This window comes from Pimephales promelas, chromosome 3 (genome assembly GCF_988280905.1).
Source record: "Pimephales promelas chromosome 3, fPimPro1.hap1.1, whole genome shotgun sequence".
Taxonomy (NCBI): Eukaryota; Metazoa; Chordata; class Actinopteri; order Cypriniformes; family Leuciscidae; genus Pimephales; species Pimephales promelas.
This window is the reverse complement of record NC_142771.1, coordinates 42341477-42356892: the sequence shown is the minus strand read 5'-3', so window position 1 is coordinate 42356892 and position 15416 is coordinate 42341477. Positions and strand designations below refer to the sequence as shown.

The following is a 15416-nucleotide window of genomic DNA, read 5'->3' as shown; positions in this document are numbered from 1 at the left end:
TTTATAAATATTTTATTTTTTTAAACGGAGAAATGAAATGAAAAAAAAAAAACACACACAGGACACTGCCAAATTAATAAATAATACTTTTGGTAAACTGTGGTGACGAAAATAGGTCAAGAATTAGACTAGAAATATATAATTCTTTCAATTTATATATTCAAATAATTGTTTTATGAAAGGTTGTGAGCATTTAGAGCACTTTAAACTAGATACTTTTCATGCAATGCTAACTGTATGTATCATCTCTCTAAAGAATACGGCATAAGTGACGTTATTGCTTTTAAAAAAGTAACGGGGCACCAATTTGTTCTCTATTTGTGGAAAGCGACACAACTACGCAGTCATTTCCAAAGCACACATGAAGAGGACGAGTGTGACATGAAACATACAGTCTTTCTGCTTAACAAAGCCCTCATTACCTTCCCCTGTGATTATACACACTCATTAGTGTGTGTGTGCTGAATGTGTGGGTGGAAATGAACTAGTGAAGGGAGAAAAAGCCATTATTATACAGCGAATGATCAAAAATAGCGGCTTGAGCAGTGATAAAACATGCCTTGTGCTCTTGACAAATGAATGGAGATTGAATAGTGTTTGAGAGCTGAATGAACGACTGAACCGTTTATTTCCTCTCCTCCGCAGATAATCGCCTATCAGCCGTACGGTAAGTCTGTGGACTGGTGGGCGTACGGCGTGCTCCTCTACGAGATGCTGGCTGGGCAGGTACGGAGGCTTGTTCTCGCCAATCGTTTACTCTTGTCTGAGTGCTTGTGATTGCAGTCCTGCTGTGATCAGACATCGCCGCGGATAAACACACGGTCTCCGAGCAACAGAGAAACAATCCAGACTCTGGTTTGCGCAAATTGCTTCTGATGGAACAGGAACTGCATTTTCATGTTGCATAACTCGTAAACCGATGACCTCAATTCATTTAAGTTTACAAAAACAATCATATTTCTTAAAACACAATTAAACTTTACACTGCATTCAACACTGTATATAGCTGAAACTTCACTTTATTGAGTAAAAACAGTGAAATGACAAACTTTAAATGAACTCCGAGCACTTGCAGTTACTGCTAGCTCACAATATCACACAGAGAGTTAAATCCAATGAGTTAAACTAACTCATTTTATTTGAGGAAACCGATTGCCTCAATTCATTTAAGTTTATAAAAAACAATAGTTATGAGTACTCTGAAATTATTTCAGTTGAGTTCACTAAAAGTGACTTTTAACCACATCATTAGATGAAATCAACTGAAGATTAAATGTTTAAATCTCTCAATATTTCAGCAGAGGAGGATTGAACAACTCCACAAACAGCATTACCAGCTTCACTTATTACTAACCAATTTGACTTTTATCATGCGTCTATAGAAGTTGTTATTGGGAATGAACAGAGGTTTAGAGGAAGATGATTTATTGAGTTTCATTTAAAGACACCATAATAGTGGTCAGTGTTTGCTTTAGTTGGGCTCTTGACCCCTGACTTTATAACACCAGGTTTTCCTCTGGCTGCTGTAACTGAGTGTTTCTATAACACATTTGTTATGGCATTAAAGCCAAGAGAAATTTTTGTTTTGATGATGATTTATGGAATGATGATGTCTTGATTCTCTGACCTTTTCTAGAGAATAATCTCTGATTAAACAGGTGATAAATAACTTGTATTATTCATTATAAAAGAACTGTGATTCTGCTGAAAGGCCCATTATTGTTTCAATCAGATTTTAAAAACCTCTATGGTATCATGCTGACTTACAAAGACATCAAGAATCAGTATATGAATCTCAACAATGGTGACTATTAAAAAACGATTCATGATGCAATGCATGCAATGCGTTTTTTAATGGTCACCATTGTTGAGATTCATATGCTGATTCTTGGTATCTGTGTTAGTTTTGTTCGTGAATTACACTTTTTGTAAAATTCTTCATACTATCTGACAGTCATAACATTGCTCGTTCTTATGTTGTAGAATCTATTTTCAATTGCAACTAATATAATCAGAAAATAGATTCTGAATGAGATCAGTGAGTCAAGTCATTAACTAATAATTGCTGATCTCCATCATGGTGACCTTAAACCTTGTGTTTCTTTTTCCTTCAGTGATTCTGCTTGTTAATAGCAAGTGTTCATCACTAATGATCAATCAACACTTAATTGATGATTAATTAACTTAACCATACAATTATTATTCAATTATCATTCTGGGATCTAGAAATGTTCTATAACTCATTGCGTTTGAGTTCTGTTTCAGTCACTCTCAAGTTTCAGTATTATTTGAGTGCAGTGAACTCAATTTAATTGAGTAAATATTACTGTTAGGTTTTACAGTGCAGCCTGATCTCGTTGTTTATATGTACAGTAAGATAAATGTACATACGTAAATAATTCTGGTTTAAGATCCTGTCATCAATATTAATTATATTGTGAATGCAAACACAAGGTAAAGTGTGTGTGTGTGTGTGTGTGGTAGAACCCACTTTACATAAAAAAACACAAATTCTCATGAGATTCCACAGAAAAGTTTGTAATTGCAGTAAGGATTTCCTTCACAAAGACGCTTAATTTGCGCTCGTACAATTCGCTCTGTTATATAAACTGCTTTATGTGTCTCTTCTGGCATATTCTCTGTTTATCTCAGTGAGATTCATTAACACAGAGCGCTTCCCAGGCCTTCCAGAACGGTTACCACGGTTACATCGTCCACATCTCCTCTTTCTCTCATTGACTCCCGGGTCCAATTACCCAACAGAAGAATCTTGTGTTTCACTGTAGATGGTTTTGTCTTATAATGTAATAGATCAACCCACTGCTGTGAGGATACAACAAGAAATGACTGTAGAATGACTCGGGAATCATAACTGTGCATTGGTCCTCTTCAGAAACGATTGCATTGAGTTGTGTGTGTGCGCGAATGATCCGTGAGCACTAGGAGGTCTTGTACCACAGCATCAATGAATGCGTTTACTTGCACATTCTTCCCCTGATTATGCTTCATAAACTAACGTGTGGAAAGCGGTAAACCATTTCCGCTTAGGAACAGCTTAGGAATAGATCGATCGATACAGAAATTATTGATTCATTATTGAAGTGCGCATTGTGTTATATGTGACAGCAAAGCATCCTTATACGGCAGATTTAAGCACATACAGACACAACAAGAGTTTGCGGTAATACATTGCAAACTGCCACTTTGTCTTGACCCAAGAAATATTAAAAAATGTGTTCTCATTAGTGCAGCCAGAAGACAAGTGCTGGTACAGTTGTGGAAACTTCTTACTTAAGTGCTTTATTTCACATCACAACTCACTTAAAGGATTAGTTCACTTTTAAAAAAAAAATTTTTGCTGATAATTTACTCACCCCCATGTCATCCAAGATGTCCATGTCTTTCTTTCCTCAGTCGAAAAGAAATTTAGGTTTTTGATGAAAACATTCCAGGATTTTTCTCCATATAATGGACTTCAATGGGAACCGGATGGTTCAAGGTCCAAACGACAGTTAATAACTGTTTCAGATGCAGCTTCAAATGTCTTTAAACGATATCAGACGATGAATAAGGGTCTTATCATGCGAAACGATCGGTTATTTCAAAACTTATTCCAAAAATGTAACTTTTCTAAGGACAAATGCTAGCCTTGCTCTATTCTGTGAGGCGCGTTTGCAACGTCACGTATTACGTAATTATGTTCAAAAGGTCACGGGCGACGTAGCCGAAAGTACAGAGTCAGTGTTTACAAGTTGAACGCATAGGTTGAACGTGCAAACTAACTCAAACGCTGTTTACAAAAAAGGAATTAAAAGGTAAAACAACGATGTCGGACGATTTTGATTCTGTACTTCCGGCTACGTCGCCCGTGACCTTTTGAACGTAATTACGTATTACGTGACGTTACAAACGCGCCTCAGAGAATATAGCAAGGCTAGCATTTGTCCTTAGAAATGTTACATTTTTGGAATAAGTTTTGAAATAACCGATCGTTTCGCATGATAAGACCCTTATTCATCGTCTGATATCGTTTCTGGCCCGAGAGCAACGCTCTGAAGCGGTGCAGGGCGAGCCGTACTGCCAGCAGCTCGAGGCAATTGATGTGCATGAGGCGCTGGGCTCCTGTCCAGGAACCGGCGGCTGCATGCCCATTGCACATGGCACCCCAACCCGTGGTAGACGCATCCGTGGAGACAACGAGATGCCTGGCAAACTCGCTGAATAGGGACCCCGGTCCGTAAGAAGCTGAGGTTCGACCACGGGAAGAAGGTTTGGCGGCACGCTGGAGTCACTGGAACTCGGAGCGAACCACGATGCCATGCCCACCTCGGGACTCGATCGCGAAGCCACAGCTGAAGCGGTCTCATATGAAGCAAACCGAGCGGCGTCACCGCGGCCACGGATGCCATATGCCCCAGGAGCCTCTGAAATAGTTTCAGTGGAACCGCACTCTTGCCCTCGAACTGTCGAAGACAAGTCAGCAGTGAGTGCGCGCGCTCGCTCGTGAGCTGCGCGGACATGGCGACCGAGTCTATCTCCATGCCGAGAAAAGAGATCCTCTGCACGGGGCAAAGTTTGCTCTTTTCCCGGTTGACCCGAAGGCCCAGACGGGCTAGGTGCCGGAGCACCAGGTCTCTGTGTTCGCAAACCTGAGCTCGAGAGTGTGCCAGTATCAGCCAGTCGTTGAGATAGTTCAGGAAGCGAACCCCGTGCTCGCGAAGGGGAACAAGGGCTGCCTCGACGATCTTCGTAAAGACGCGAGGGGACAGAGCTAACCCGAATGGAAGAACCGTGTACTGATATGCCTGGCCCTCGAAAGCAAACCGAAGAAACGGTCTGTGTCGAGGCAAAAAGGAGACATGGAAGTACGCGTCCTTCAGGTCGATCGCTGCAAACCACTCCTGAAACTGAACGCATTCGAGAATGCGTTTGGCTGTGACCATTTTGAACGGTAGTCGATGGAGAGAACGGTTCAAAATGCGCAGGTCCAGGATCGGTCGTGACCCACCGGTCTTTTTGGGGACAATGAAGTAGGGGCTGTAAAACCCGGACCTCATCTCGGCTGGAGGGACCGTCTCGATTGCACCCTTCGCCAGCAGGGTCGCAATCTCCGCTCTCATGACCGGGGTGTTGCCACCGACCATCGTGGAGCGAATTCCCCTGAAACGGGGAGGAGACCGTGCGAACTGAATCGCGTAGCCAAATCTGATTGTTCTGATGACCCAGCGGGACAGCCCAGGAAGCGCTAGCCAGGCTTCCAGGAAGTGAGCCAGCGGGGTCATGCGAACCACAGGCGTCCCCCCGGAGGGGCAGCGAGGCGGGTCGACCGGCATGCGTGCAGGAGTTACCCCGTCCGGATGCACCGTCGAAGCCCGCTCCCCGACAGAAGAGACCAGGGAAGGCAGAGCGTTCCACGGGGGTCTGTTCTGCCGGGGGTCTGGCGATAGAGGGGGAAGGGATTGGCGTAGCCCGGGGACGACACACGCACCCTTCCGCGCCCTCAGAGACAGAGAGGAATGAACGGGGCGACGCACTGGACGTCGTGCGCGCTCATTCCAGTCTGTGTGCTCAATGACAGTGTCAGCTTTTCCTCAACCAGCTCGAGGAGCTAGCTAGAACAAAAGATTCTCCACCGGCCCTCCACCGGGGAAGGAGGGGCCCTGCTACCGCCTCCTGAGAAAAACCATGACACTATCACTGAGCGGCCCGCCTCAGGAACATCGCTTCGCCTGGCGTTTAGCGGGGCACACGGCCTGAGGGGGGGGGGTCAGATCGCAGGCGATGCAGAGTCTCGCTGGGTACCGCCGTCACACCAACACTGAAGAGGACGCTCGTTCTCGAAGAGTCTTGAAAACAGTGAGAATGGCTTTCAGGAGTGAAGAGGTTCTCTTGGCTCCGAAGCGAAAACATACTGCGGTTGCGTTCACTTCCTCCTTTTATACTCACGGAGTAGGGCGGAGTACGCTATGCAAATTTCCGCAGCCCCAAGGCATTGCATGCCATTGGCTCGTTTTTAAATACTCGAAGAGGATTGGCTTTCTATGCGAAACCCCCAATCTCCGTCACTTCTGACGTAACTCGAAGTGACTACGAAAGGGAACTGATTTTTGGTAGTTATCAGCGTATTAGTGTACATGCAACGGATCTCAATCTCAAGTTCATAAATAAATATTCGTCATTTATGGGTTTGTTGAATCTCTGATTAACTCAAAAAATGAGAATATTGTGCAAAATTTCATTTATTTCAGTAATTCAAGGTGAAACTAATATATTATATAGACTCATTACATGTAAAGTGAGATATTTCAAGCCTTTATTTGCTATAATGTTGATGGTTATGGCTTATAGCTCACGAATTTAGGGTTTTCATAAGCTGTAAGCCATAGTCATCAACATTATATCAAATAAAGGCTTGAAATATCTCACTTTGCATGTAATGAGTCTATATAATGTATTAGGTTCATTTTTTTAAGTTAAATCACTGAAATAAAGGAACTTTTGCACGATATTCTCATTTTTTCGAGTTTCACCTGTACTGTAATTATGACTAATCTGTAATCTTAGACTGTTGCCATATTAAAAGATATTAATGTTGCTGAAGACTAAGAAAAGGAGCACATGTGAGTTCTAACCGGTTGATTTGAACAAGAAAACACTGTCTGCACTTGTTTATTATTTGGTTGATATGTTTTTATCCTAGAACGTACATGGAAATGTAATCACACTGCGTTTTCTAACAGCCCCCCTTCGATGGCGAGGATGAGGACGAGCTGTTTCAGTCCATAATGGAGCACAATGTGTCCTACCCCAAATCCATGTCCAAAGAGGCTGTGTCCATCTGTAAAGGGGTCAGTCCTGTATTTCTACACATTTCCATATGCATGCGATGCCATCTGTATATGTATATATATTAGAAAAGAATAATGCAGAAGCTATTGTGGGATTAAATTCCCAGCTTGGATTAATAACTGGCGTACTTTAATATTGCTGTCAGCTCAAGTCATGGAAATATCAGCCACTATAATAGCTGAGTGGAAGATTTCATTTCCATTCTGCTTGATTATGTTGCCAATAAGATGAATATGATTCATGGTGGCAATATAAAAGTGAGTAAAGGCAGTGATGACACTTCATGATAATGGCCCCTAAGATCATGATTGTAATGTGGATCATTTGTAAATGTAAAATAGTTTCATATATCATTAAACTTTAAATGATGTGTATTTGATTTTGGTCACACTGTTATTTTTTTTAATGATTATAAATGAAAATGATTTAAAAAAACATTAATGTTAGTTAGTTAGTTAGGAAAAATAGGAAAATGCTTTGTTTTGTTTTAAGTAATTTCAGTTTACATTTTGCTCAACCAAATTGGAAAATGTTTGTATTGTACTAGTTCATTTTATAGAGGTCTGCTTCCCAACCTGAGCCCAGAAGAACTTGCTTCAGGTTTCATTAAACACAAAAAGTGTTCAGTTAGAGTCGGTTCATGTTAGTTAAAGGAGTAGTTCACTTTAAAAAAAACTTTTGCTGATAATTTACTCACCCCCATGTCATCCAAGATGTCCATGTCTTTCTTTCTTCAGTCGAAAAGAAATGAAGGTTTTTGATGAAAGCATTCCAGGATTTTTCTCCATATAATGGACTTCAATGGGAACCAAACGGTTCAAGGTCCAAAAGAGAGTTTCAGTGCAAACTGTTCAAAGGGCTTTAAACGATTCCAGACGATGAATAAGGGTCTTATCAAGCGAAACGATCGCTCATTTAATAAATAAATAACTAAGTTTTAGTTTTATAAGCTCAAATGCTCGCCTTTAAATGAGCGACCGTTTCGCTTGATAAGACCCTTATTCATCGTCTGGAATCGTTTAAAGCCCTTTGAACAGTTTGCACTGAAACTGTCTTTTGGACCTTGAACCGTTTGGTTCCCATTGAAAACATTGAATATTTTGGTGACTTGATTTGACTCTTTAGATTTATCCTTCCTATTTTTCTCTTTCATTCTTGAGTCTAAGGTAGATGGTCTCAGGTTTAATAATCTGTCTTCTCGTCCACATACTCACACACAGCTGATGACGAAGCATCCATCGAAGCGTCTCGGTTGCGGTCCGGAGGGGGAGAGGGATATAAAGGAGCAAGCGTTCTTCCGCAGAATTGACTGGGAGCGGCTGGCCAACAGAGAGATACAGCCTGTTTTCAAACCCAAAGTGGTGAGTGTGAACATGATGTGTGAATATTATGTCTGTCACCTTTGCCAAGGCTGCTGTTGGATGACAGCTCACTTTCTCAGGTCACAGTAGACTACACCGCATATGATTCAGTTGCATAACTCCTGTTCTTTGATAATAGTATGATGTGTCATAGTTTCAGCCTTATATGATCCATGATCAAGAGACGATTAATGGTCACAACAGTTCTCCAGTACACTGGTGACGTGCACTGTAAAACTTTGACCTGTAAATTAATGGTGAAATACAAACACCGATTTGTATTACACCGAATAAATACAAACGTTATTGTTTTTAATTAAACATCAATATATAAATGTTAATTCTCAACAAGAATATTTGTACATGTATGAAAGAAATAATGTTAAACTGGTTTGTAAACTGGTTTCACACTCAGTGTTGCTGAAAGTCAGTTGTAGTTCTCTGATCGTCTCTTCTCTTTTTTTCTGTTCTAGTCCTTCAGTGATTCTGCTTATTAGGTGTTCGTCAGTGTCTGAATTCACTCACTTCTTTTCATTCACTCTGTTAAGTGGATTATATATGTGAGCTAATGTAGGGAATAGTGAATGATGGTTTTGGGTGTGATTGGGAAAATAGCCGCATAAAAGTATCGACTTTTAATTCACAGCATATTCCTGTGGGCTATTTTCCCAAAAACCTCAAACATTACCCACAATGCATTGTTTTCTACAATATATCACTGTTTTTGATATGTTACTGTCAGAAATTTGACGGTAACTCTAAATGTACCCTTCCTCATACCAAGCAGAAGCTCCACTTTTCACCTCAACGGTAGCCCAGTGCAATCGAAACAGTTCCTCAACATAACTGTACATTAAACACTACACAAACACACGTATCTCTCTTTTCTCATCTTGCACAAAAAAACTGAAAAAGTTCAACTTTACTTTTTTTCAACATTTTACTCTGGCTATTAAATACCATGCAAAGCATGCTGGGACCTACACTTTCACACTGTGAGTCTGGCAGATCATTGAGATGAATGAATCATTTTCTTTCTTTCACTTGTTCAGTGCCTGACAAGAAGTTAACAATTGGCAAAGGAAAGCGTTGGTGAACTGCCTAATGAAACAATGGGGGGTTGAGAGCTCACACTGTTACAGCTCAATGTACTGTATATAGTCTTGACCAGCCAATGAGGTCACTGACGCAAGATCAGTCTGTCCTCAAAGTCAATATGATGAAACGTGTTCAGCCCCGTTTTACTTTACATTGGAGTGAGACTTGATCTGATCCTTCAGGAATTATTGGTTGATGCATAATTGGCAATAGATGGCAGGTGAATTGAGTCGTCAGGTTCAAAAAAAGAAGTTTCTGTGATGTCAGCTAAAATAGAGCTGGTGTATAATGAATTGAAGATAAACATTTTTCCTTTTAGAATAATGTGCACTGATTATCTGTATTACACATATACACCGGGTCTTTATTTTGAAGATCCTTTTAACACATTCTGTTGACTGTTAGCAGTCTTGTAGTCGAGACCAGCTCACTCGAGTTCGAGTCGAGGCCGAGACCATAGAGGGTCGAGTCCGAGTCGAGACCGAGACCAAAGAGAGTCGAGACCAAGACCAAAGAGAGTCTAGTCCGAGTCGAGACCGAGACCAAAGAGAGTCTAGTCCGAGTCGAGACCAAGACCAAAGAGAATCGAGTCCGAGTCGAGACCGAGACCAAAGAGAGTCGAGTCCGAGTCGAGACCAAGACCAAAGAGAATCGAGTCCGAGTCGAGACCGAGACCAAAGAGAGTCGAGTCCGAGTCGAGACCGAGACCAAAGAGAGTCGAGTCCGAGTCGAGACCGAGACCAAAGAGAGTCGAGTCCGAGTCGAGACCAAAGAGAGTCTAGTCCGAGTCGAGACCAAGACCAAAGAGAGTCGAGTCGAGACCGAGACCAAAGAGAGTCGAGTCTGAGTCGAGACCAAAGAGAGTGGAGTCAGAGTCGAGACCGAGACCAAAGAGAGTCGAGTCCGAGCCGAGACCAAAGAGAGTCGAGTCCGAGTCGAGACCAAGACCAAAAAGAGTTGAGTCGAGACCAAGACCAAAGAGAGTCTAGTCCGAGTCGAGACCAAGACCAAAGAGAGTCTAGTCCGAGTCGAGACCAAGACCAAAGAGAGTCGAGTCCGAGTCGAGTCCGAGTCGAGACCAAGACCAAAGAGAGTCGAATCCGAGTTGGAGCCAAAGAGAGTCGAGTCCGAGTAGAGACAGAGACCAAAGAGAGTCGAGTCTGAGTCGAGACCAAAGGGAGTCGAGTCGAGACCGAGACCAAAGAGAGTCGAGACCGAGACCAAAGAGAGTCGAGTCCGAGTTGAGACCAAAGAGAGTCGAGTCCGAGTCAAGACCAAGACCAAAAAGAGTCGAGTCGAGACCAAGACCAAAGAGAGTCTAGTCCGAGTCGAGACCGAGACCAAAGAGAGTTGAGTCCGAGTCGAGACCAAAGAGAGTCGAGTCCGAGTCGAGACCAAGACCAAAGAGAGTCTAGTCCGAGTCGAGACCGAGACCAAAGAGAGTTGAGTCCGAGTCGAGACCGAGACCAAAGAGAGTCGAGTCGGGGTCGAGACTGAGACCAAAGAGAGTCGAGTCCGAGTCGAGACCGAGACCAAAGAGAGTCGAGTCGAGACCGAGACCAAAGAGAGTCGAGTTCGAGTCGAGACCAAAGAAAGTCGAGTCCGAGTAGAGACAGAAACCAAAGAGAGTTGAGTCCGAGTCGAGACCGAGACCAAAGAGAGTCGAGTCCGAGTTGAGACCAAAGGGAGTCGAGTCGAGACCGAGACCAAAGAGAGTCGAGTCCGAGTCGAGACCAAAGAGAGTCGAGTCCGAGTCGAGACCGAGACCAGAGACTCGAGTCCGAGTCGAGACCGAGACCATAGAGAGTCGAGTCCGAGTTGAGACCAAAGGGAGTCGAGTCGAGACCGAGACCAAAGAGAGCCGAGTCCGAGTCGAGACCGAGACCATAGAGAGTCGAGTCCGAGTCGAGACCGAGACCAAAGAGAGTCGAGACCGAGACCGAGACCGACTTAAATGAACACTGAAGCAGAGTTAACGTTAATGAGATAATTTAGTGATTATTTGAGTGATGATTGACCAACATTAAAGACACCTGATGTAAACAAGTAGAATCAACAAGGTAAACCCAACGCTCTAAATGAGTTTTGTGATTCTGGTCAAACGATGATTAAGTCAAACCATAACCAACACCACCTGATCATCATGTTAATAGTTTAAGGCTCAAGAGGCCAACTAAAGCAAAAAATGATCACCATAATGGCGACTTTGAAAATGAGACTTTCTCCTTCAGAGATTCTGCCATGACTTCAATGATGGTCAATCATCATTCAATTAATCACTAAATTAGCTCATTAACTTTAACGTTCTTCAGTGTTAATTTAACACTCATATTTGAACACTGTATGTTTTGTTGTATTTATTTATTAAGTCTTCTTGAGTGTTTAGTTGTAAGCGTTCTTTAGCATGTAGAGTTTCGCTCATTCAGAATAGAAATTGGAATCGCTATAATTCAAACGATCCCCAACCTTACTCAATAGCGGAGCCCACGTGATAAAGGCCTGGACTATTTTAAGAGTCGTTTCATGTGTTTGCATCAAAACCACCCACCCTGTGTGCCGATCCTCCCTCCCTGTGTATAAACTGCATGTGTGTTGAAGTTTTTAACGGATATAATTTGATTCATCTCATACTGTGGCCACCCATGAGTGTTTGCAGAGCCCTGGGGTTAAAAGAGCCCCCTCAAAGGACCCTATTGGTACGTCATTTCAACCGTCAACACAGCCCTGAATATTCAATCGCTTTTTATAAAACCCTTCTTTTGCTGGACATATGAGTGTACATGCTGAATTTTCTCTCATGCACACTGCCAGCTTTTCAATTGAATCTAATAATAGATCTTTCTTTCACAGAGCGGCAAAGCAGCGGAGAACTTCGACAAATTCTTCACCCGCACGCAGCCGATGCTGACCCCTCCAGACCAACTGGTCATCGCCAACATCGACCAGAGCGAATTTGCTGGATTCTCTTTCATAAACCCAGAGTTCATCCACCCATCGTCGCTTCACAGCGTGGTATGAGACGATGAAGAAGAGGCTAAAACTAACAACTGCATCCATGTTATCAATGAACTCATCAAAACTTTGTAGACAGTTGAATACCCTTTATCTGAACATATCTGAACTGAGGGGGGACTGGAGAAGTGGACACTTTGAGGGTAATATATAATGGAGATGATTTATGATCTGTTCCAAAGCCTGCTGAGCATTTTTTTTTGTTTGGCATTGATGGTTCTATCTTTAACATTACACAAAATGCTCTTTAGATTTTTTTTTAAAATGTTCTAAGGGACAAAAGGTTATTGTAAGTCCTTTTCAACCAAAAAATGGCTCTTCACTGGAGAAAACCACATTTTGAACTTTTGTTATTAAGAGTGTAGACTGACAAATTATTATTTTAGACAGAAAGGCAGCTCTTTAGGCTTTTAAACAGAACGATAATGTTTGCCCTCATACTGTCCCAGACGTCAACATATTGTTGGCTCAGATCCGGCCCACATCTAGCAGATCCAGTGGTTGAATCCACAAGCACCAGATTTGGCCCGAATCTTGGCCAACAATGTGTTTCTCTCTGGGGTAGTAACGACAGTTTATCTGATGCTTGGATGCAGATAGAAATGATGTTTTACAAAACCCACAGATATTTGAAATGGTGGAGATTTTCCCCTTTTCCAGTCCTCAGATAATTGTGTGTGAAGCATGCTGACATGAAACAGGTTTTTGTGTCCTATTCCTGGTGTGCTCTACTGCCATTTCTAATGTTCTTGAATTATATATTTGTAAATCTAAATCTTGTTATAGGAGTGCCAAAATATTACTACATCAAAAAGGTTTTTATATCCAGCTCTCTCTCTCTCTCTCTCTATATATATATATATATGCATATTGATTTCCTACTAGATGGTGGTGTCCCTTATCTTGGGCTGAAACTTGAACCCTTATCGCTCTTCGAGTTTTAGCATGACAACTTCCAATCCCGTCACTGCCTGCTCGCCTGGTTCCTACTTAGTCAACATATACAAAACTTTTTCTCTTGCTCTAAATGAGTGATTGGTAAAACACAGGCCCATGCACCCGCTTGCATGTTCATTTTTATTAAATGCTTAATTTATCATACTTTACAATGTTTGAGCCCATATTGCGAACAGAAATGGACTTTGGTTTAAAGGATTAGTTCACTTTTGAAAAAACTTTTGCTGATAATTTACTCACCCCCATGTCATCCAAGATGTCCATGTCTTTCTTTCCTCAGTCGAAAAGAAATTAAGGTTTTTTAAGAAAACATTCCAGGATTTTTCTCCATATAATGGACTTCAATGGGAACCAGACGGTTCAAGGTCCAAAAGACAGTTAATAACAGTTTCAGATGCAGCTTCAAATGTCTTTAAACGACACCAGACGATGAAACGATCGGTTATTTCAAAACTTATTCCAAAAATGTAACTTTTCTAAGGACAAATGCTAGCCTTGCTATATTCTCTGAGGCGCGTTTGTAACATCACGTAATACGTAATTACGTTCAAAAGGTCACCGGCGACGTAGCCGGAAGTGCAGAATCAAAATCGTCCAACATCGTTGTTTTACCTTTTTTTGTAAACGGTGCTTGAGCTAGTTTGCACGTTCAACCTATGCGTTCAACTTGTAAACACTGACTCTGTACTTCTGGCTACGTCGCCCGTGACCTTTTGAACGTAATTACGTATTACGCGACGTTACAAACGCGCCTCACAGAATAGAGCAAGGCTAGCATTTGTCCTTAGAAAAGTTAAATTTTTGGAATAAGCTTTGAAATAACCGATCGTTTCGCATGATAAGACCCTTATTCATCGTCTGATATCGTTTAAAGACATTTGAAGCTGCATCTGAAACTGTTACTAACTGTCTTTTGGACCTTGAACCGTCTGGTTCCCACTGAAGTCCATTATATGGAGATAAATGCTTGAATGTTTTCATCAAAAACCTAAATTTCTTTTCGACTGAGGAAAGAAAGACATGGACATCTTGGATGACATGGGGGTGAGTAAATTATCAGCAAAATTTTTTTCAAAAGTGAACTAATCCTTTAAATCTAGCCTATTATGCTAGAAAACTAGCACTACTACAACATAAAGAACATGTAACAAGACCATATAAAAGCTTACTGTAGATGTTGGGTCTCCAAAACCAATTTTTCACTCAAGAAATTCTTTGCTTAAAGAAAATGAAGCCTGTCTTTTAAAACCATTAATTTTATTTATTTTATTTTTTCTGCATTGTGACATTTACAGCGGGGCTATATGTACGAATTTTCATGTATTAATCCGTTTTGTTTTTTTTCTTTTTCTTTTTTTCTAGTGTAAACAGCTTGTGGTGAAACTTAAAAAACGAGACCTTCTGTAGTCTGAAGTCTGTAGACTGATTTCTATGTGAAGGACTATTTCCGTTCTATGTCACATGAAATGAATGCTTATACAATAATGTCAAAATATTTATTCTGTTCTGTAATATCAATGTGTCATGCAAAGAAAAGGAATTCATTCAAACTATAGTCTCACATTGCCAGACATATCCTCATAGTTATGATCAGATGCTTTCTGAAATCTGTTTATTTTATTACTATTTACATATTGGACGTACTGTATGTTCGTTAACAGTATATTACTGTAAAGGTATTTAAACTTATTTCTACTTCTAAGCAAAGAACTTCGCAGTGAGTATATCGAGGCGTTGAGTGAGTCTCTTGTACGTTACGTGTGAGCGGTAAGTTGATCCTGCAGTTCACTTAACGGCCACCGGTGTCGCTGAATTCTACATATAGCCCCTTTAAGCTAATTTTCCCCAAAAGCAAAATAACCAAAACTCTTTCTCCTTACTGTAATGTGGCAAAATGCGAAATGAAGGTTTTTACTGTAAAAATGACTGTATTTTGTTAAGTTCAAATCATGGTAGTGTTTGTTGTTTGTGCTGCTTTTAACTATAATGACAATAATGATAATCAAATGCCACAATGCAAAAATTCCTTCTTTTTTCCATTTAATTCATTACAATCTATGCGCAACATTATTTTGTGACGTATGTTTGAGGGGGATGAGAGGTCAGTTATGTATAACCTCTAATATAACCCTTTTTCTG

General features: G+C 41.3%; 1 protein-coding gene across 2 annotated transcripts in view; it reads left to right on the top strand.

Moving 5' to 3' along the window:
* prkcab (protein kinase C, alpha, b) overlaps positions 1-13493 on the top strand; it is a 215227-nt gene extending 201734 nt beyond the window's left edge. For both annotated transcript variants that reach the window (XM_089128936.1, XM_089128937.1), the window contains 4 exons: positions 646-726; positions 6741-6848; positions 8070-8210; positions 12159-13493. In XM_089128936.1, coding sequence (XP_088985062.1) covers positions 646-726; positions 6741-6848; positions 8070-8210; positions 12159-12326 — 498 coding nt within the window. In that variant the 3' untranslated portion in view covers positions 12327-13493. The remainder of the gene's footprint in view (positions 1-645; positions 727-6740; positions 6849-8069; positions 8211-12158) is intronic.
* The last annotated feature ends 1923 nt before the right edge of the window (positions 13494-15416 follow it).